Source organism: Pristiophorus japonicus, chromosome 6 (genome assembly GCF_044704955.1).
Source record: "Pristiophorus japonicus isolate sPriJap1 chromosome 6, sPriJap1.hap1, whole genome shotgun sequence".
NCBI lineage: Eukaryota > Metazoa > Chordata > Chondrichthyes > Pristiophoridae > Pristiophorus > Pristiophorus japonicus.
Window position 1 is genome coordinate 107,796,407 of NC_091982.1, and position 19,977 is coordinate 107,816,383.

Consider the following 19,977-nt stretch of genomic DNA (forward strand, 5'->3'; position numbering starts at 1 on the left):
TGAAGAATCTTTCGGGTTGAAATTGCCCTGCGCTAGATTTGGGATGCAGAATTTGATTTATCCGATGTTTTATTACCTGGCGATAGGAGAACAACTGAGCCCCGGAATTGGGCTCTTTACCTGAATAAAATATGCTGCCGCTCTCGGGGGCCCCCGGGCGGGAGGGAAGCGGAATTGTGGCGCTGTGAGTCATCGGCGTACTAACCGAGTCAGTAAACGGGAGGGACACTGTGAAGCCTAGGGCTGGCTGCGTGGCACCCACTGGGCCACTCGGAGGGTTTTGGCCAGGCCAGAGACCCAGCACCCAAGAGGGGCTGCCGGGCTACCTGTCGGTGGCCCCGCTGAAATAGCAGCGCCATTGTTGGGCTGACTCCACAGTCGGCCGACAAATAATAAGATGGCAGCCATGGCACTAGGCCCTCCCCCTTAAGGGAGGCCACAGTGCCCCAGCCAGTGACAGCTTCTCGCCCCGTGGAGCGCAAAGGGCGAAAAGGGGTCGGCGCATGGTGATGACATCACGGCGCAAAGCCGTTTTCGCCCGCGGCATCCCGGGGGCAATTCCGACCGTGTCACTTCCACCGCCTGCTCCTGGGTGCAAAACACTTATCGTCCCATTTGCGTCGGCCAGAGGTGCTAATGGACTTTGCGCAAAGGGACAATTTCAACCCCTTTGTGACTTCCTCACAGCTTGCGGTCCCATCTAGCTTTGTATCATCAGCAAACTTGGAACCATTATCAGTCCCTTCATCTAATCATTAATACAGATTGTAAATAGTTGAGGCCCCAGCACTGATCCTTATTGTACCCCACTAGTTACAGCCTCCAAAACTGAAGAGTACCCATTTATTCCGAGGGGTAGAAATTCAGGTCCGCCCGAAACAGGTTGCACCGACCGCTTTTGAAGTGTTTTTTCCACCGCGTTGGATGAGGTAACCTCTTTCACAAAATTCAGCTCTTTGTCATATTTTTTCAGGCGGACCGGAAGTCGGTCATGATGGGGGCGGAAGTGGAGCAGTAAGCCGAAGATCGACCACAAGAGGGGCGGAAGTGGAGGCGGGGGACGGAGTCTCTGCCGCTGTCATTCATCAGCGGAGCGGTGATGACGTCACAACTCGTGTGCGTCACCGTTTAAAGGGGTGAGCCGCTGCGAGCACTGTGAAGATTTTAGTTTGGTCCACTGGGCCACCAGGGAGGGTTTCGGCAGGGCCAATGGCCTGGCACCCAAGAGGGGGTGCCAAACTGTCTGTTCGTGGCCCGGCCGAACCCCGGGCCATAATTGTCCGGCTGATCTGGAAGTAGGCGGCAAAAAAAATTGCCGACTGTGGCAGTGGGCCCTCCTCTTGAATGGCCTGTGCCAGCCATGTCCCACACACTGAAAACAAGGTGCACCGACAGAAAAAGTTGTCAGGGGCACCACTCAGCAGCCTGAAGATGTTTTGTGCTGAATATCAATGGAGGTGCAGGAGATTAGCGATGCGCCCTTTGATGATGCACTTAGGAGGTTTGGCAGCAGAGGGCGTAAGTGGGGACCACCGGAAAAATCACCGTGCTGAATTTCGCTGGTGCCGGCCGTCCGGACGGTGAGCAGCCTTTTCGGGAGACTGAATTTCGGCCCCCTATTCTCTATTTTCTGTTTTCTATCCATGCTCCATGAACCCCAACATGTCTCACAAACCCGAACACTAGATCTTAAACATGAGCAAGAAGGTGGCGGATGGAGTATAATGTGTGGAAATGTGAGGTTATCTATTTTAGTAGGAAACATAGAAAACAATATGTTGTCTGTTTAAGACCCATGTTGAAAACATCACAATAAATAAACCTTCAGCCACAAAGGTTGCAGTCCAAATTAGATTTTATTACTTGATTTTAATACCTACAACATGGATCAATGTTACAAGCAATTTATACAGACATTTTCAAATTGTATTTGACAAGCTTAGTTTTATTAACTATTTGGATTATGCAGTTGTAAAAGTCTATAGAGGATATCTTTCAGGAATCAATAAATTCTCAGTATGAATTCCAAAAGGCAGACATTCTGGGCCTGAAATTCACCATCCCCGAAGGGACAGCTACCGCAGGGTTTGGGCAGTCGATCGAAAAAATCGATGGGCCGCCGCGGTCGGGTAATTTTCCCTTCCCAAGCCATATTCAGCTCGGGGAGGATTTCAGCGGTGATCACTTCCGCCGGAAACGGCGCGGTGAAGCCGCTAATAAAGTTAACTTTCCAGCGGTGGCTTTGTAGCGTGCTGGCCGCTAGAAAGCAGCAAGGGCAGGAATTTTCAGCTGCTAAAAGGTAAGCCACCGAGACTGAGACCTCCCGCCCACTGCCGCCCAGATTGGTGGCATATGCCGTTAATTTGCCACCCGCTGACCTTCGAGGGACCTCGGCGATGAAAACCCAGTCGAAAGTATCGTCTGGTACCTCGGCGGCCATCGGCGACACTTTGGGCGACACTTGGGCGGGCGGAAGCCATGACCAAATTCAGCCCCAAGGTATTTATCTTTTCATATAGTTTTATTAATTGTTTTGGCTCCATTCAACCTGCTGAGTGCTGCTCAGAGGTTTGTACATACCCCTCTACTTTTGTACAACTTTCAGGTCTGACTCTTTAGTGGAGTCCTGTGGGCTGCAGAGACCTGCTTGGCAGGGTTCACCCTGAGGATGGGAGGAGTGTTGGGAGGGCGACACCTGGTACACCTGGTCAGAAGCAGGATGGCATGCAGGAGAAGGCGTCACCGTCAGCACCGTGCAGACAGGCAGCGGGCAAGGGAGGCAGCAACCATGATTCGTTCATTCTGCGCCAGACCAGTGTGCCCACTGTCTTGACCGGCCTGACGGGGCAGCACCAACTTTAGCGGTACTGAATTTCGGGCCCTCTATATTTTGGCTGATTATCCAATACAAATCTCTGACCCTATGTTGGTAGGATTGTTTTCCACTGTATGTCAAACCACCTATTTAGCCCATTATTATGGAGTGGAAGCAGCCTATATTAGGCTTGTCCTTGAGTAAAGGCTTCCATCATCTGTACACACCTGCTATCTTTCCACTTTGTAATATGTCATTGATTGGGATTGCTCCAGCCAATGGCTACCCTGAGGAACAGCAAGAAGAAGTGTGGACATGAAGACAGAGGAAGAAATGTGGAAGACCATGGGGGAAAGTTGGTGTGAGTGTAGAGAGGAGCAGGAGGAAGAGTAGATATGAGGCCAGAGGAAGAAGTGAGGAAGACCATGGGGGAAAGTTGGTTTGAGGACACAGGAAAGAGAGGGGGTTTGAGGAGTTGTATATTTAGGAGGTAAGCTATTACATGAGAAGCTTCAGATTCAGAGCACTATGATATGAGTTGACTCCACATCTGGAGACTGTTTATATGAATTTCATCACTCTTTCTGTGGCAGTGAAAGCGAAATCTGCCTTGAATTTTTTTTTTGGCACTAGCCTTTTCCAAGCTGCTGGCTGAGATTACGTTGCCATTGATCAAAGCACTGTGTCAAATTGTATAAAGAAGGTGATTGAAGCTTTTGCGGTGCAGTATTCATGCTTCAGTTCATTCTTTCCAAAACAGTGAATCAACAATTGTCAAAGTAGGAGAGACTCAATGCAAAAGCATTTCCACAAATCCAGGGTATCGTGGACTGTGTAAACAGAAAGATTCCAACACTCTCTGAAAACCCAGCAATCTGCATCTACTGAGAAGGTTTCCACTGCCTCAATACGTAGGAAATCTGTGATGCACGGAATTTTCCAACAACAATTTGTATTTATATAGCATCTGTAACATAGTAACCTAGGTCCCAAGTTGCTGTACAGGAGGGTTATGAAACATTTTTGACACCGAGCCACCGAGGGGAGATATTAGGACAGATGACCAAAAGCTTGGTCAAAGAGGGAGGTTTTAAGGAGCGCCTTAAAGGAGGATAGTGAGGTAGTGAGGCAGAGAGGTTTAGGCAGGGAATTCCAGAGCTTGGGACCTAGGCAACAGAAGGCATAGCCGCCGATGGTTGAGCAATTAAAAATAGGGATGCTCACGAGGCCAGAATTAGAGGAGTGCAAATATCTCAGAGGGTTATGGGGCTGGAGGAGATTGCAGAGATAGGGTGGGGGTGAGGATTTGAAAATAAGGGTTAGAATTTTAAAATCGAGGCGTTGCTTAACCAGCAGCCACTGTAGGTCAGCGAGCACAGGGCTAATGGATGAGCAGGGCTTTGTGCGAGTTAGGACACGCTCAACTAAGTTTGGATAAGCTCAAATTTACGCAGGGTAGAACGTGGGGAGCCAGCCAGGGGTGTGTTGGAATAGCCAAGTCTAGAAGAAGCAAAGACCTGGGTGAGGGCTTCAGCAGCAAATGAACTGAGGCAGGGGCAGAGTCAGGTGATGTTATGGAGGTGGAAAGAGGCGGATTAAGTAATGGCGTAGAAATGTGATCGGAAGCTCATTTCAGGGTCAAATAGAACACCAATGTTGCAGATGGTCTGGTTCAGCCTCAGACAGTTGCCAGGGAGAGGGATGGACTTGGTGGCTAGAGAACGGAGTTTGTGGTGGTCTTCCCAAAATTTATTTGGAGGAAATTTCTACTTATCCAGCACTGGATGAGAGAGAAGCAGTCTGACAATTTCGAGACCGCAGAGAGATGTAATGCTGATTACTGCCAAATCCCTTCAAAGTTCTTCCATTCTACATCATGCCTGTGCATCTACATTATTTGAGCAGGATAACTACCTAGAAGGATGGCTCCTACAAGACCACGGGTATGGTTTGAAACCATGGGTTTGTGACAGCGACACAAAGCCCACAAAATGCAAAGACACAACAAAAAAACTGTCATGTTAAGGCACATCATCAATTATTGAAAATGCACTGAGAATGCTGAAGAAAAGGTGGAGGTGTCTGGATTGATCTTCTGGTGTCTCAGTGTAAGACCCAGTAAACTATTTGCAGTGGATCCTGTGCTATGTGAATAGATGATACATGGGGAGCTTCATGCAATTTCAAATTGATGAGGAATGCACTTAAGAACATAAAGAATTAAGAGCAGGAGTAGGCCATATGGCCCTTCGAGCCTGCCCACCATTCAATAAGATCATGGCTGATCTTCAACCTCAATGACACTTTCCCTCCTTGTCCCCATATCCTTTGATTCCCCTGCAGTCCAAAAATCTATCGATCTCAGCCTTGAATATACTTAACGGGGAAAAAATTCTTTGTTGCCTGGAAAGCAGTCAGTGTCCTCGACAACTGCCACTAATGGCCGTCATGCTAAATGAGGTAAATTGGTGAGCGGGGCAGGGTGGCATCCTGGTGGCGTAGGATGAGGGATCCAGGACCAATTTGTTGTGCTGGTGCACCGTTGCTGCTTCCCCCCAGCGTCTGTGTGCGAGGCTATGAAGCTCACAATGCATTGTGGGCAGTGAGGAGCTCTGAAATTTAAAAGGCTATGCACATTGAAGAAAGGGAAAATAAAATGCACTGATTCAGTACATTTTTCAGCCCTTTTTGTCTTTTAACAAATAATCAATATTTAAAAGAAGTTCCAAATGTAAATATTCAGCACTTGAATCTGAATTACCTTCCTAACCTCAACAAATGGGAAAACTGCTTCAACACAAATGGCTCAGCAAGCCTGGGAAGGGGCACCCAGGGTCTCGCACGCAGCACTCCAACTTAGTGCAGGGGGTCAACACTGCAAGAGCGGCTCTCTACCCACAGGGGCCAGGAGGCCCTGCAGAAAGAACCATGTGGGACCACATCACGAAGACCATCACTGCCAGCAGTGTCAACCCCACCACCTGGCTCCAGTGCCCAAAGAAGCCTCAGACCACTGGTCAAGGTCACTGAATGCATCTTCAAAAGACATCACCTACCAACTGCACCACTAGCCTCACACACTGCTCAATGCACAACCCTCAATCACTCACCTACCAACAATCTGCACCAATGACGAGGCACATCTCCCATTACTAGCCTCACCTCACCCCCTTGGAGGAGACGGTGCAGGCCATGCTTGGCAGGGGTGTGGCTGAGTCCTTGGCCAGTGGCGGGGCTGAAAGGATACAAGGTGCAGGTATCCTCATACGTTATCCTCCTTCTGACTCTTCCTTTCCTGGCCTCCTGTCTGCACAACTCCACCTTTATGTCGTCCTCATTTCACACACCCAGGAAATGCAGCCTGCCCAGCCAGTGGGTCTACAAGAAGAGGCAGCCTGCCCAGCCAGAAGGACCGCAGGCAGATAATTCCATCCCAGAAATGCTCGCCACAAAATGGCTGTCTGGGATGGATCCTTCTATCTGATTCCTCTTCTTTGTTTTCCTCGTTTGCATCATCCTCTTACTTCTGCAAGCAGATGCTGCTAATGTGGAATGACAGCATAAAATGCTGCAAATGCTCAGTTGGTCAAGCAGCATGTTGACCTAAGACGTGAACTCCACAGATGTTGCGTGACCTGCTGAGTATTCGCAGCATGTTCTGTCTTCTCAAAGGTCTTCATTTACCATCCGAACCCTTGCAAGCATCCAGCATCACTCCCTACACACTTAAAAAACTTTGAGCATGAAGCAGCCACAAACTCTTGCGGCAAGCCACCACTTCAATAGAAGCTAAAAAACCAAGTCAAACCCTTCCATTCAAACTTACCTGATTGATGTGTGTGTCCCTTTAACAGCTGCAGGTACCGCCCCTGTCAGCATCTGTCAGCCTGCTTGTTGCCAGGTTAACCAGCTGTGCTTAGGATTGAGTGCGAGGTTCAAAGTTCGCATAGGTGATGGTCAGTCGGCGTTGCATGCCGACTAACGTCACCATGCTGCCATTTCTTTTTACAAGGCGCTGCTAGTTACCGGCAGCGCAAAGGGGCAGACGACTATGGCAGCCACTGTGGGCACCGCCTCAAGCTGGTGCATGAGCGGTGGCCACCATTTTTTCCAGAATCGCTGGTGTTAACAGGGGGCGGTAAGTATATGAATTTCTCGCCCAACGACTCAGCATCCACAGCCCTTTCGGGTAGCGAGTTCCAAAATTTTGCACAATGGGAGGTAGGAGGATGAACTTTGGTCGTCTATTCCGGTATGTCTGAAGAGTTACAAAATCGAAGGGGGTGAAATTGGAGAATGCCCCATTTGGGGTGCTAACTTTTAAAAGTAAATCAGGCGCTCCACTTCCTTCCTGGAGTGCAGTCGTTAGCAGACGGGGTAGTGGGTGGAGCAGCGCTACTCACTGGGCTGAGCAGCGCTGCCGTGTTGAAATGCTCCTTCCCTCCTTTGAAGGAAAGGGCCATCACTGCAGGCTCTGCAAAGGAAACAAACTCACCTTCTCCACAACAGCAGCGTGATCCCGCCCGATCAGCCCGGCACTCATGCAGTGTGCCGGGCTGATCAATCGTGGGCAGGAACACGCAGAAAAACTAGCAATGGAGAAGGTTTTTTTTTTACTTACCTTGGCCACTTCACCTTTAAGCATCGCCCCCAAAGCAAACCCATTTACACCACATTAGTGCCCCTGGAGGCACTGACGGGAGGCGCAAAGGAGCCCAATTTCACCCCCTCAATGATTGAAAACCGTTTCATATGAAGAATTACTGGATTTTGTGAGAACGTGTCCTCATGGGCCTACTAAGTACAGAAACGTACCTCAAACGGCCTCTTCTTCTTGCGATCCTAGTCTCACTTGCCTTCACTTGGCTGGCCCGCTCAGGCTGGAGTTAAAATCACGTTCTAGGCCTGATGATGTCATGGAACCTCAATCTGCATATTTAACGAAGGCCCACACCTGCTTTAGGCGTCTACCTGCTCAGAAGAGCTGATTAAAAGCGAAGATGCGGGATTCAGGCGTCACATGATTGCAGTCCCCTTCTCACAGCGCCCTTGTAGCTCAACTCATATGTTGCACAGACGGCACTGTGACATCTGAATTCTTCTTCACATCAAACTGCATTATAGTCTTTCTGCAGTTTAACAGGCCAGTCAGATCAAAGAGGGATCAATACTCTCCAATCTTTGATCCATGGATTTGTATAAGTGCTCCAGTTAATATTCTCTTCATACACAACGCTCTTGCTTTGAATACCTATTAATATCTTCATTCTCCTGCTGAGGCATCTGCTGTTTCCGACATGTACAAGCTGCCATTTATCTACTCAGTTCATCTTCCTGAACTGCCATGCTGATTCCTTTGTATCAGTTAATGGGCCATTGCTGGAGACCCACCCAATGTTTCTGATGACGGGGCTGATGTCCGTCATTTGAATTTCTTGTAGTGCACACATTACTGCAGCGAGACAGAATGATTGTCTTACGGATATGCCAAAAGGTGCATCGGTGGAGAGAGGAATAGAATGACGTTAGGAGGCAACACTCAACTTTTGCAATCTTCACTCTTAGACACAATGCCACCACATGCAACAAGAGACAACAGGTGATACTGTAATGTAAACGTACTGATTTCATTGCATCAGAAAAATAAAGATCTACAATTCACTAAATCACATCCAAATATGGTGACACTTTCCTGCCTGTAGAGGTAGTTTCCACTTCCATGCCCTCATGAACAGGTCTAAAGGTTTCCTCTTCTACAATGCACAGAAACTTTAGGACCTGTTGTGGGTTCCCGATTCCACTTCTGGGCCTTTCATATGAATGTGCATATTTAAATGACCTTTCCATGGCCAGTTATTCTGTGCTCCCAAAAATGCTAGCCATCTGGCACAGTCTCTTGTGTCAAAACACTCAGTTGCCTCCAATTGTAAACTTCCACTGTGTTTTGGACAGTCTTCACTCAATCTTTGAACAAGAATTGGTGGCAGACCCTCTGTAGACTGGAAATGACTGTGAGTGATGTTATTGTGAACACATCAAACTCCTCTCCCTTCTATTTTGATAGACATTCCCCAATTTAAAATAAATGTGATTGCCTCTGCGCTAAAAGAAAAGGGAAGAGAAATTTAAGATGAGCATGTGGAGTGTTTGAGTAATGGCATCATTCAGCATAACTCAAGGGTCATTCCTGTCTCTATAGGCTTAGCCTTAAATCTTGTACAATTGGATGTCTCAGTATTAGATTCATTCTCCAACTGCGTCTAAAGTCTGCCTTTTCTGGGATATAGCTCTTGTGAATTTTGTTTTGTATAAGTGTCTCAAATTTATATTCTCACATTTTCCAAACAATGTTTATTGCAATAATATTTGCATCACTCACAAAATTTACGATTTCAGCAGTACAGGTTACTGCAATGCTTGAACATGAACAAGCATTAAACATTGGCACAGTAAAGATACTCTGTGATAATACATTGTTGCAACATTGGTATTATGCTGGAAATAGTTTTGAAGGTTGAGGAACAGACATTGTTTTGTCGGATTTAAACATATTTTATATTAACAACATCACACCAGTTAGCTTTTTGGACTATAAGAATCATTATTAAATAATTATCTGCTTTTAAAATACAATTATTAAATTATCCTCAGAATATACTACGTTAACCATCATAGGTCTATAAACATGGGACACATTTTGGATTTAGCTGCAGCGTTTTAGTATAAAGACCTGGTCTAAAGCATATCAAAGTCAGCTGCAAAGTTACTGTAAAGCTTTTATTCCACATCAACCAATCACTGAATAATAGCGCTAGAAAAATAAATGCGATAGTATTTGGTGCTGTGAATGCATGTCAATGAGAAAAATGTATTAATGTTCCCAATGCGTGCAGATGTAGCAGCTTGGATATAGCGTTTTATTTTAGAAGAATGTCGTGGAATAAAAGCATTATTAAAACCATAATTTCATTTTTTTTGTTTGTTTTTACAAAATCTAATACAAAAAACATGTCCTCAAAGGATCAAAGCTTAGAAATTCCTTTTGATAATACTAGTGGGTGAACAATTAATTAGTCTGAATAACATTCCTCTGTCAGTTATTTCAGGGGGTTAATGCCTGCATTAAAACAGTGGATCAAGGAATGTCAGATGAACATATTTGTTTGTTTGCTGATATGGCCAATTGTAATTTATAGGCTTAAAGGCCCTCTTCAGCACACCCGGTGTTGTCAAAATTAATTCCTGTTTTCTCAAACGTGATACATCATCAAACCAAAACAAAACATTCACTGAAAATTGAGCTGGGGCTTGTATAAAACGAGTCTCCATGAATCTCGAAACAAGGTGGAGGTTGCTATCAACCCCAGATATGTTGGGGCACTGACAAATATTTTTGATTTCCCACTGCACATATTGAATCTAGCACCACACAGGAGCTTGTTGCTCCAGACTTCATTGTCTACACTTATTTGTTATGGGCTTCGATGGTGCGGCCAATCAGGTAGAACAACAGTCCAGCCAGTAGAGCCAAAGGGATCCCAGCGGCTGCAAACATAAAGGACCATCCGTACTGCACATGGACTAGGACATCCTTGCAGCCGCTACTTCTCTCCAACAGTATGTATCTTTCCAAATCTACGACAAATTCCTTCCACATCACAAACAGAAATATCAGGATGGAAAATAGCGTTCCTGCAAAGCAAAGAGATTCAGTTGAGATAAGGCAGTTCATATTTTGACATCATCGTTTATAGTTTCTTAAAATGTAAAATATACATTTACGAGCTGCTAAATCCAACACTGCCAGGAGTTATAGTTGACCTTGTACACATTGTCACTGGTGAAAAATTGCTTCCCGTGGAAAACATGAGGAATGTTGCCTGGGAGAATATAAGCACCATTACTAATTGGGTTAGGATACTCTAAGAACCAAAAATAGAAAGCTTGTCTGAGTAGGGTTGCCAACTCTGATTGGAGGCATTCCTGGAGATTTGATCAGGTGACACTCTGACCACATGACATCTGACCATGTGGTGAATGATTGCATGACATCTAATCACATGACTTCTAATATTATTGCATTTATCTTATAAAGAATGTGGATTTGCTTCAGCAGCTGTTATGTGACAAGTTTCTAGAATCAGGACACTACCCATGCACAGGAGCTGAGGGGAAACTGAGGGCGGGGAGACCAAGGGTGGGGAAAAGGGGAAAATCAAGTGTGGGGAATAGGGGAGACCGGGGGTTGGGAATAAGGGAGACCGGGGGTGGGGAATAGGGGAGACCGGGGGGTGGGAAATAGGGGAGAGCGGGGGTTGGGAATAGGGGAGAGCGGGGTTGGGGAATAGGGGAAACTGGGGGTTGAGAAGAGAAGAAATCGAGAGAGGTACTCCAGTAACCTGCTGATATTCTCCTGAAACCGTAGCCCCAGTCTCCCCGGCACTGCACAAGGTGCAATCAGGTTTCCCAGTCGATGACATTTTTAACAGGCCCGATTTCTTTCCCTACCTCCTTGGACACCAGTCCCATGTGAAGGTAATGACTGTGAACTGGGACCCTAAAACAGAGTTGGTCTGTCCTTGGACTTTACATATCACAGACCGAACTGAACCAAACTGAGAGATGGCACACTGGGGAGTGGGCTCAGTGTTTGGGGCACTTCTCACAGAGAACATTGTCCTAAACTCAGCACAGCACCAACATTTCAAACCATTCCCTGAACTCAGACTCAATAAAGTAGGGTTTTCATAGAATTATAGAAATTACAGCACAGGAGGCCATTGTACCCCTGGGGTGGACACTCTCCTGTAACCCCACTCCCCCTCCCCTGATATGTTTTTGTTTACCTCCTTTTCAAATATTTATCCCTTTCCCTTTGAAATGATGTTTTAGTCTCTACCTCAATAGCCACATGTGGTGAAGGATTCCACAGTCTAATAGCCCTCAATTCAAGAATCTTCTCCCTCCCTGCCTCCTTGATTTTATCAGTGAGAAACCTTGGTTTCCATTTCTGAGTTCCCCATTTGCCCATCAATGGAATCAATGTTTCACTGTTTACCCACAGTAAAGTCCACAGATTTCATTTATCCCATTATTGGTTGCTCCTTTCAGTGCTGCTCCCACTCACCACAACGCTGCTGCTGCTCCTAGCTCTGCTTGTTCACTCAACCACCCCCTTCTCCAACACCCCCACTTGAACCCCAATCCCTCGACTCAGTGGTCCCTTACCTCCCCCATTCCCCACTCTCCCTCTCTCCCCCCTGAGCCCCATTCCCCAGTCTCCCTCTCTCCCCCCGAGCCCCCATTCCTCAGTCTCCATCTCTCCCCCCCAAGCCTCCATTCCCCAGTCTCCATCTCTCTCCCCTCCGAGCACCCATTCCCCAGTCTCCATCTCCCCCTGAACCCCCATTCCCCAGTCTCCATCTCCCCCGAATCCCCATTCCCCAGTCTCCATCTCTCTCCCAAGCCCCATTCTCCAGTCTCCCTCTCCCACCGAGCCCCCATTCCCCAGTCTCCCTCTCCCACCGAGCCCCTATTCTCCAGTCTCCATCTCTCCCCCCCAAGCCTCCATTCCCCAGTCTCCATCTCTCTCCCCTCCGAGCACCCATTCCCCAGTCTCCATCTCCCCCTGAACCCCCATTCCCCAGTCTCCATCTCCCCCGAATCCCCATTCCCCAGTCTCCATCTCTCTCCCAAGCCCCATTCTCCAGTCTCCCTCTCCCACCGAGCCCCCATTCCCCAGTCTCCCTCTCCCACCGAGCCCCTATTCTCCAGTCTCCATCTCTCCCCCCCAAGCCTCCATTCCCCAGTCTCCATCTCTCTCCCCTCCGAGCACCCATTCCCCAGTCTCCATCTCCCCCTGAACCCCCATTCCCCAGTCTCCATCTCCCCCGAATCCCCATTCCCCAGTCTCCATCTCTCTCCCAAGCCCCATTCTCCAGTCTCCCTCTCCCACCGAGCCCCCATTCCCCAGTCTCCCTCTCCTACCGAGCCCCTATTCTCCAGTCTCCCTCTCCCCAGAACCCCCATTCCCCAGTCTCCATCTCCCCCTGAACCCCCATTCCCCAGTCTCCATCTCCCCAGAAACCCCCATTCCTCTGTCTCCATTTTCCCCAAACCCCTATTTCTCAGTATCCATCTCTCCTCCCAAGCCCCCATTACCCAGTCTCCCTCTCTCTCTCCCCCCCCCCCCCCCACCCCACCCCGGCCAAGCTCTCAAACCTCTTAATTTCGGACACTTCCATTTTGGAGATCTCCGGGATTTCAGTGACCCTACCCTGATTTCAGAACCCCCATTTTGGAGCCACACTCAAATTTTGAAGTCCCACCCAATTTTGGAGACCCCCAATTTCAGAGACCCCCCCTTCCTGATTTTGGAGAACACCAATTTCAGAGACCCCCAAAATTTGGATACTACCCCGCCTCCCAGTTTCAGAGACACCTCCAATTTCATAAGGAGCCCCCTGATTTCAGATGCTTCTCCCGATCCCTGATTCCCCAGCCCCCTCCTGATGCATTCCATGCAGTCTTGGCTCCCAGCAGCAGCGGTCGAGTGGTGTCATGGAATGAGGTGGGAGAGGACGCACTCTGGCGGGAATTTTAAATTGTTGATCTCCCGAGCTGCTAGAGGGAGGGAACCCCAATTCTGGGAAACTCACAGTCATTGCAGGAAGGTTGGGAATTCTATATCTAAGAAATATTGGCCTGGATATTGATAGGGGCGGGTTGTGTAGGTGGGGTGTTGGCAAATGGAACTTGGTTAATTCAGCTTCTGAAAGGTGTTCATGTTTAAGTTCATTCGATATCGGGGGAAATGTGGTTGGTATCATTGGAGAGAGAGAGAGAGAGAGACAGTTAGCAACAGCCGGAGCTGGCAACCAACCAGCCTTGGATATTTTCATAATAGCATGTTTTGATCAGAAATATTATGTCAGAATAAGAAAGTCTAGAGACTAGAAAGTTTATGCTTACCATAGCAAGGCTACAATGTTTTTATGTGCTTCTAACATTGTTGATGTATATTGATGAAAATGCAGACTTGTGTCTTTGGACTATGCAGTAGCCAGAGACTACCATATTAGGCAATGCCAGCTCCAAATTGATAAGAAAGTAATGTATAAATATAAGCTTTTTCCTTTGTTCGAGCAGCACGAAAAGCCCATGTCCAGGTTCCTGTGCTCTATCTGTGACTATACTCTGCTTGTAAATTGTGTTTTATGCTGAAGTTAAAGAATGTAATGATTATAACCAGAAGACTGAATGTGTTACTATTCAAGTGAACAAACGGAAGCCTGTTTTAAGTCAACACAGGGTGAGAAAGGAGGGTGGTGGCGGATTTTCAGACGGGAAACCCGAAAGTCTGGTTTCTCACACATGCTGTGAAGTTTTAACTCCACAACGTGTGTCTTTTCTCCTCGACAGGTTCCCCACCCGGAAGTCAGTCTGATTGACAGGCTTAGCTTCCAGGGCTGCGAAGCAGGGTTCAGGAACAGGTCGGTCCGAGTCACGACCCCAGGGGGCGGTGGGGGGAGGATCCATTCCTGAGGGATGTCTGATCCGAGGGGGGTCCAATTCCGGGGGAGGGGAGTGTCCAATCCCCGACCCCAGGAGGTGGTCCAATCCCAGGGGAGGGGAGTGTCCGATCCCCGACCACAGGGGGCGGTCCAATCCCGGGGGAGGGGAGTGTCCGATCCCCGACCCCAGGAGCGGTCCAATCCCGGGGGAGGGGAGTGTCCGATCCCCGACCCCAGGGGGCGGTCCAATCCCGGGGGAGGGGAGTGTCCGATCCCCGACCCCAGGGGGCGGTCCAATCCCGGGGGTGGGGGAAATAAAGAATATGTACGTGGGGGTAGTAAACATTTTAGGGAGATGCAGAAGATAAAAAGTTATATGGTGTTTTAACGTGACAGTGGTTGAAGGAGTATTGTCCTAATCATATGGTCCCCATTCTCTTATAGGCATCATAGAAAGGGGAGGTTGTTGTAGGTAACTGATCACCTCCAGTAAAGGCTGAGTCCAAGAAGGAGAAGGCCCAACAAGGATCAGCTGTGACAATAAAAATGGATGCCGTTGATAAAGTAATACTATGGTGAAGGGCATGGGCAGAAACTTGTGTCCAAAAGCACATTAGGGAAGGACCTTTTGAGGAGGCTAACGCTAATGGCCCTTATGGGAGAATCAAAATATAAATGAAAAAAGTAAGAAAGGAAGAAAGTCCAATTACATAATGCCAATGGGGCAAATAATAGCTAATTTGCATAAACAATTCACTGAACAGAATAGCCAGGCTCAGGCTCTACAGGCAGAAGTAGAACGATTGAAAAACGAATGTGGTGCTGTACATGCAGAATGGAGATTAGCCGCCAACCAACTGTCAGAGATGTACCAATTACACATCCAGCTGCAGGATTCTTCAGAAACAACAATTAAGATGCAGGGATACCAAAATAGCTTATCGAGAACTAGGGAACTTGTGGCAAGAAAAGGTTAGAGAGGTGGTAAGGCAATGGAGGGAGGAGAGACGCAAGAGCAGAGGATAAGAAAAAGGTTATAGAATTAAAATTTCGATTGGCAGCCTTGTCTGTTGGCACTTATGAGGAGGAATCCAGTCGTGGTGATGACGAGGATGATCCAGTCTTCCCAACAGCCACCCCTCAGTTCGGAAGACCACTGAAGGTGGCGGTTTCTGATACTGAGCAGGGAGGAAGTGATACTTCCAATATCAGTAGTATTGCAGAGGGTGTCGCGGATTATACTCGGTATAAAACAGGTGGTAGTACAGGGGTACACAGGTCTGTTAAAATGGCCCCCTTAGTAACCAAATACTTGCACATAAAAGGGGAGACAGATAAGCAAACGGGTCAAAAAGTATATGGTAAGAGGTTGCTGAGACAATTTTCTAGTGGATACAGGGCATCCTGTTCCATCACTCATCATGAAGATTTCCCCTCTAGCGTGTGTTGCCTGCAGTTATTGGGAGTGGGAGGAGGAGGTGTCTTGATGGAGATGACCGTTTCTCATCAATTACAAATTGGCAGAAAATAAAGAAGTAAGTTGGTATCTGACCCTTTTAGAATCATGCCAATAATGTGAGGGAATAGAAGACCCAACTTAGTTATTAAATAAAGTACGCCTTCTCAGACAAAGATGCTTGTTGACTGCTGCAGGCTGTCTTACTTCCAAGCTTGACATTGCCTGATGAATTTGCACTGGGTATGAGGGCCAATTCCTAGACCATGAAGAGCATAAGACCATAGTGTTTGAGGAGTGGGATATAGGGTAGTGGTGGATATGGGAAAGATTATGGACCATAAGCCCAGGGATGAGCACCTAATCCAGTATTTAAGCGACTTGGCAGAAGTGTATAATCAGAACCGTGCACCCCATGGTGATCGAATAGAATTGTCCGAGGACGATCCCACCTTTGGGAGTTTAATAATAATAATAACTTATTTATATAGTGCCTTTAACGTAGTAAAATGTCACAAGGTGCTTCACAACAGTGTTACAAGACAAAATATATAAATTTGACACCGAGCCACAAAAGAAGAAATTAAGGCAAATGACCAAATGTTTGGTTAAAGGGGTAGCTTTCAAGGAGCGTCTTAAAGGAAGAAAGAGAGGTGGAGAGACGGAGAGGTTTAGGGATGGTGTTCCAGAGCTTAGGGCCAACATAGCTGAAGGCATGGCCACTGATGGTTGAGCAGTTATAATGAGGGATGTTCAAGAGGCCACAATTTGAGGAGCGCAGACATCTTGTGGGGTTGTTAGGCTGAAAACGATTACAGAGATAGGGAGAGGCAAGGCCATGAAATGATTTGTAAACAAGGATGGGAATTTTGAAATTGAGGCATTGTTTAACTGGGAACCAATGTAAGTCAGCGAGCACAGGGGTGATGGGTGATCGTGACTTGGTGCGAGTTAGTACACGGTCTGCTGAGTTTTGGATGATGTCAAGTTTAAGTAGGGTAGAATGTGGGAGGCTGGCCAGGAGTGAGTTGGATTAGTCAAATCTAGAGGTAACGGAGGCATGAATGAGGGTTTCAGCAGCAGAAGAGCTAAGGCAGGGGCGGAGGAGGGCAATACTACGGATGTGGAAAAAGGCAGTTTTAGTTATGCCACAGATATGTGGCCGGAAACTCATTTCAGGATCAAATATGACACCTAGGTTGCAAACAGTCTTGTTCACCCTCAGATTGATGCTAGAGAGTGGGATGGAGTCTGTTTTGTCCTTGGATTCTCTGATAATGACTCCACGAGGCAATGTGTTGTACTTGAACTGTAGTGACCTTAGTCCTTTATTGATAACTCCAGAATGAGGATCACACCTGGTGGCCTGCCATTTATACTAGGCCAGGCACACCTGTACAGGTAACCTACAAGTCTCCCACTGCTGTGCCCTCTGGTGGCACACCTTGTGATAGTACAAACAGTAGCCATGCAGGATACATGACATCACTCTCCCCCAAGCCTTTAGTGCAAATCGCCTCTGCATTGACTGTGCTCTGGGCTTAGTTCTGTCTGGTTGACCCTCGGTGGGTCGTTTCAATCTTGGGTGAGTGGTTGGTGTTTCGTTGGCAGTGGTGCTGGTGGTTGCTGTTTGTGTGTGTCCCTGACCACTCCATTCTCCCACCCCCACACATAGACTATGCCGGAGGCTCATTGCATTCATATACATTCAAGTCCAAAAAAACAAGTTTGTATTACATTTGTGGTTCAGTTGTGAGACAAGTACGTTAGACTAGTGAGATATATTATCGATACGTACTGGGGATCGGTAACCGGTTCGTAAGGATAAGCTAGTTCCAGAACTGCTGGATGGTGTCCAGGCAGTCTGGTGGTGGTACGGTGCCCAGTGCTGGCAGTGGGAACCCGGTTAGCTCAAGTTGCCTGCTCTTGGGGTTGTTGCCATTGCTCCTAGCGTCGGGCAGGTTCACAGATGTCTGTGACCTCCCAGTCCTTTCTTTGTGCCCTGGGTGACTGCTGCTCCCTGAGCAGCTGTTGTCTAGCAGTGCACAAGGGAACTACTGACTCGCTAGCCTGGGCATTGTTTGGTTTGGGATCCTGGCTGGTCCCGGTACCCTTTGGGAGAACTGTTGCGGGTGACCCTTCGTTCCCGGGTATGGCCTTGGTGGCGATGGAGTCTGGGGGCTGCGCCTTAGCACAGTTTGCTCTTTCAGGCTCATGGTGGTTGGTGCCATCGGGTGCCTGAGAGGTGGAGCCGATCAGGGGCAGGGTATCCATACCGGTGCCGTTGCCCTCCTGAGATCGCTTGCTCTGCAGCTCGTGTGTATTGGCTGTTTGTGGCCACACTCCATGGTGCATAACTCTGGTCCCAGGAACGTAGGCTACAGCGTTGGGTAGCTCGCTGGACCTGTATGCTCCCGATGGGTGTTTGCCCGCTGCATTGGCTGTGTGAAATTCTACATCGCACAATGTTTCATTACTTATTGTGAATACCCTATAGCTCCGATCGCGGTCGCGCAACTTTTCCTTTTTTATTGCATGTACACAATTCTGATCATCAATTACCCACTTTACATGATCGCAATCGCACGACTTTTCCTTGCTTATTGCATGTACACAACTCTGATCATCAGTTACACACTTTATCTCTAACTCATAGTTGCTATTACATTGCTTGAGTGTGTGGAACTGTCCTTTTAAGTGTGGTGGGTTGCAGGCCTCCTTTAAGACAGCCTTGCTATCTTTACCCCAATCCTCTTCTTAGTTTAGTGCCACGTGTTGCTCCCCCAGCGCTGCACCTCGTGGTCTGGCCGCCGCCATCTCTTTCTTCAGCGCATCACCTCGTGGTTTGGGCGCCATCTTTCCTCCATCCATAATGTCGACTGCAGTGATCCTCTTCTCCCCGGGTTCTGCCTCCCAAGCTGGGAAGTCGCCTCTGGATCCAATTTTCTTTCTCTGGAGTCCTGCCACTGGAGCCTGGATGATGCACTCGGGTCGTCCCAGCTGGATCATCTCCACGCAGTCGTGCTGGGCAGTCTGTGCCTTGGATGCTGTGTTGGTCTGCTCTCTGGTGCCGGATCCAACCTCAGGTGAGGGCTTGCTTTGCCTCTGAGCGCAGAGCACTTCGATCGCTGGAGGGCTGAAGTCTTCCCACTTCCAATGGATCTTCTCCATCCACCTTCTTCCGAGCAGCATTGGTCCATCACCTGCAACAATCCACAGAGGTAACTTATGCATTGTGCCATCATGGAGTACCTTAACATCTGCACTACCAACGACTGGAATAAGTTCATCGGTGTAGGTGCGCAGCTTTGCCTGAACCGAGACCAACTTGGGTCGTTCAGCTTGATTGTCCCATAGCCTCGCAAAGGCTTCTTGATTCATTACTGATTGGCTCGCCCCCATGTCCACTTCCATGAAGACTGGAACGCCATCTACCTCGACTTCCATCCTTAACGGGGAACACTCGGTGGTGCAGGTAAACATGCTATATATCTCGTCGTAGGGCTAAGCTGCCTCTCTGCCTATCATTTCATAATCCGCGCTGGATTCATGGCCATTTGCAGACTCTTCATCGACACAGTGAGTCATATTTCACTTACACATTCGCTGAAGGTGTCCCTTTGTGCTGCAGCCTTTACACACATAGTCTTTAAAACGGCACTGGTGAGCCCTGTAATTCCCTCCACAACTTCAGCATGGAGCTACTCGATTAGCACTCCTCGGCGGACTCTGAGTTAAGGGACTTGGGGGCCTGTTCTCTCTTCCCTGAGAAGGTTCGCGTTCTACAGTCCAGCCTCAAAAAGGCGCCAGTCTGTGCACAGTACTTGTTGGGTTTGAGTCCTGAGGGTGAGTCATCTGCCTCGAGCCGCAGGTCGAGGTCATGAATGCCTTGCTCACAGAGGTGGCCTTCTGCAGTGTGACTGTGGGATCTGCTGACAGTAGCTTATGAAGAAGGTCCTCATGGCCGAGTCTAATGACAAAAATGTCCCGCAGTGCTTCAGTGAAGTGGTCGCCGAAATCACATGATGCCACCAGCCTCCTGAGACCTGCAGCGTATTTCACGATTTCCTGGCTTTGGGCTGTCGGTGGGTGTAGAACCGGTGTCTGGCTGTGAGAATGCTCTTCTTGGGCTTGAGTTGCTCATGGATCAGTGTAACAAGCTCCTCGTACGTCTTGGTCGTTGTCTTCGCTGG

The 19,977-nt window shown here is 48.0% G+C and overlaps 1 protein-coding gene across 1 annotated transcript in view; it reads right to left on the bottom strand.

Annotated features, from left to right (window-relative positions):
• Nucleotides 1-1,937: 1,937 nt before the first annotated feature.
• The window catches only part of LOC139265752 (transmembrane protein 182-like), a 141,953-nt gene continuing 123,913 nt past the window's right edge, over nt 1,938-19,977 (bottom strand). Inside the window, exon 5 of the mRNA XM_070883109.1 lies at nt 1,938-10,507. Coding sequence (XP_070739210.1) covers nt 10,281-10,507 — 227 coding nt within the window. The 3' untranslated portion in view covers nt 1,938-10,280. The remainder of the gene's footprint in view (nt 10,508-19,977) is intronic.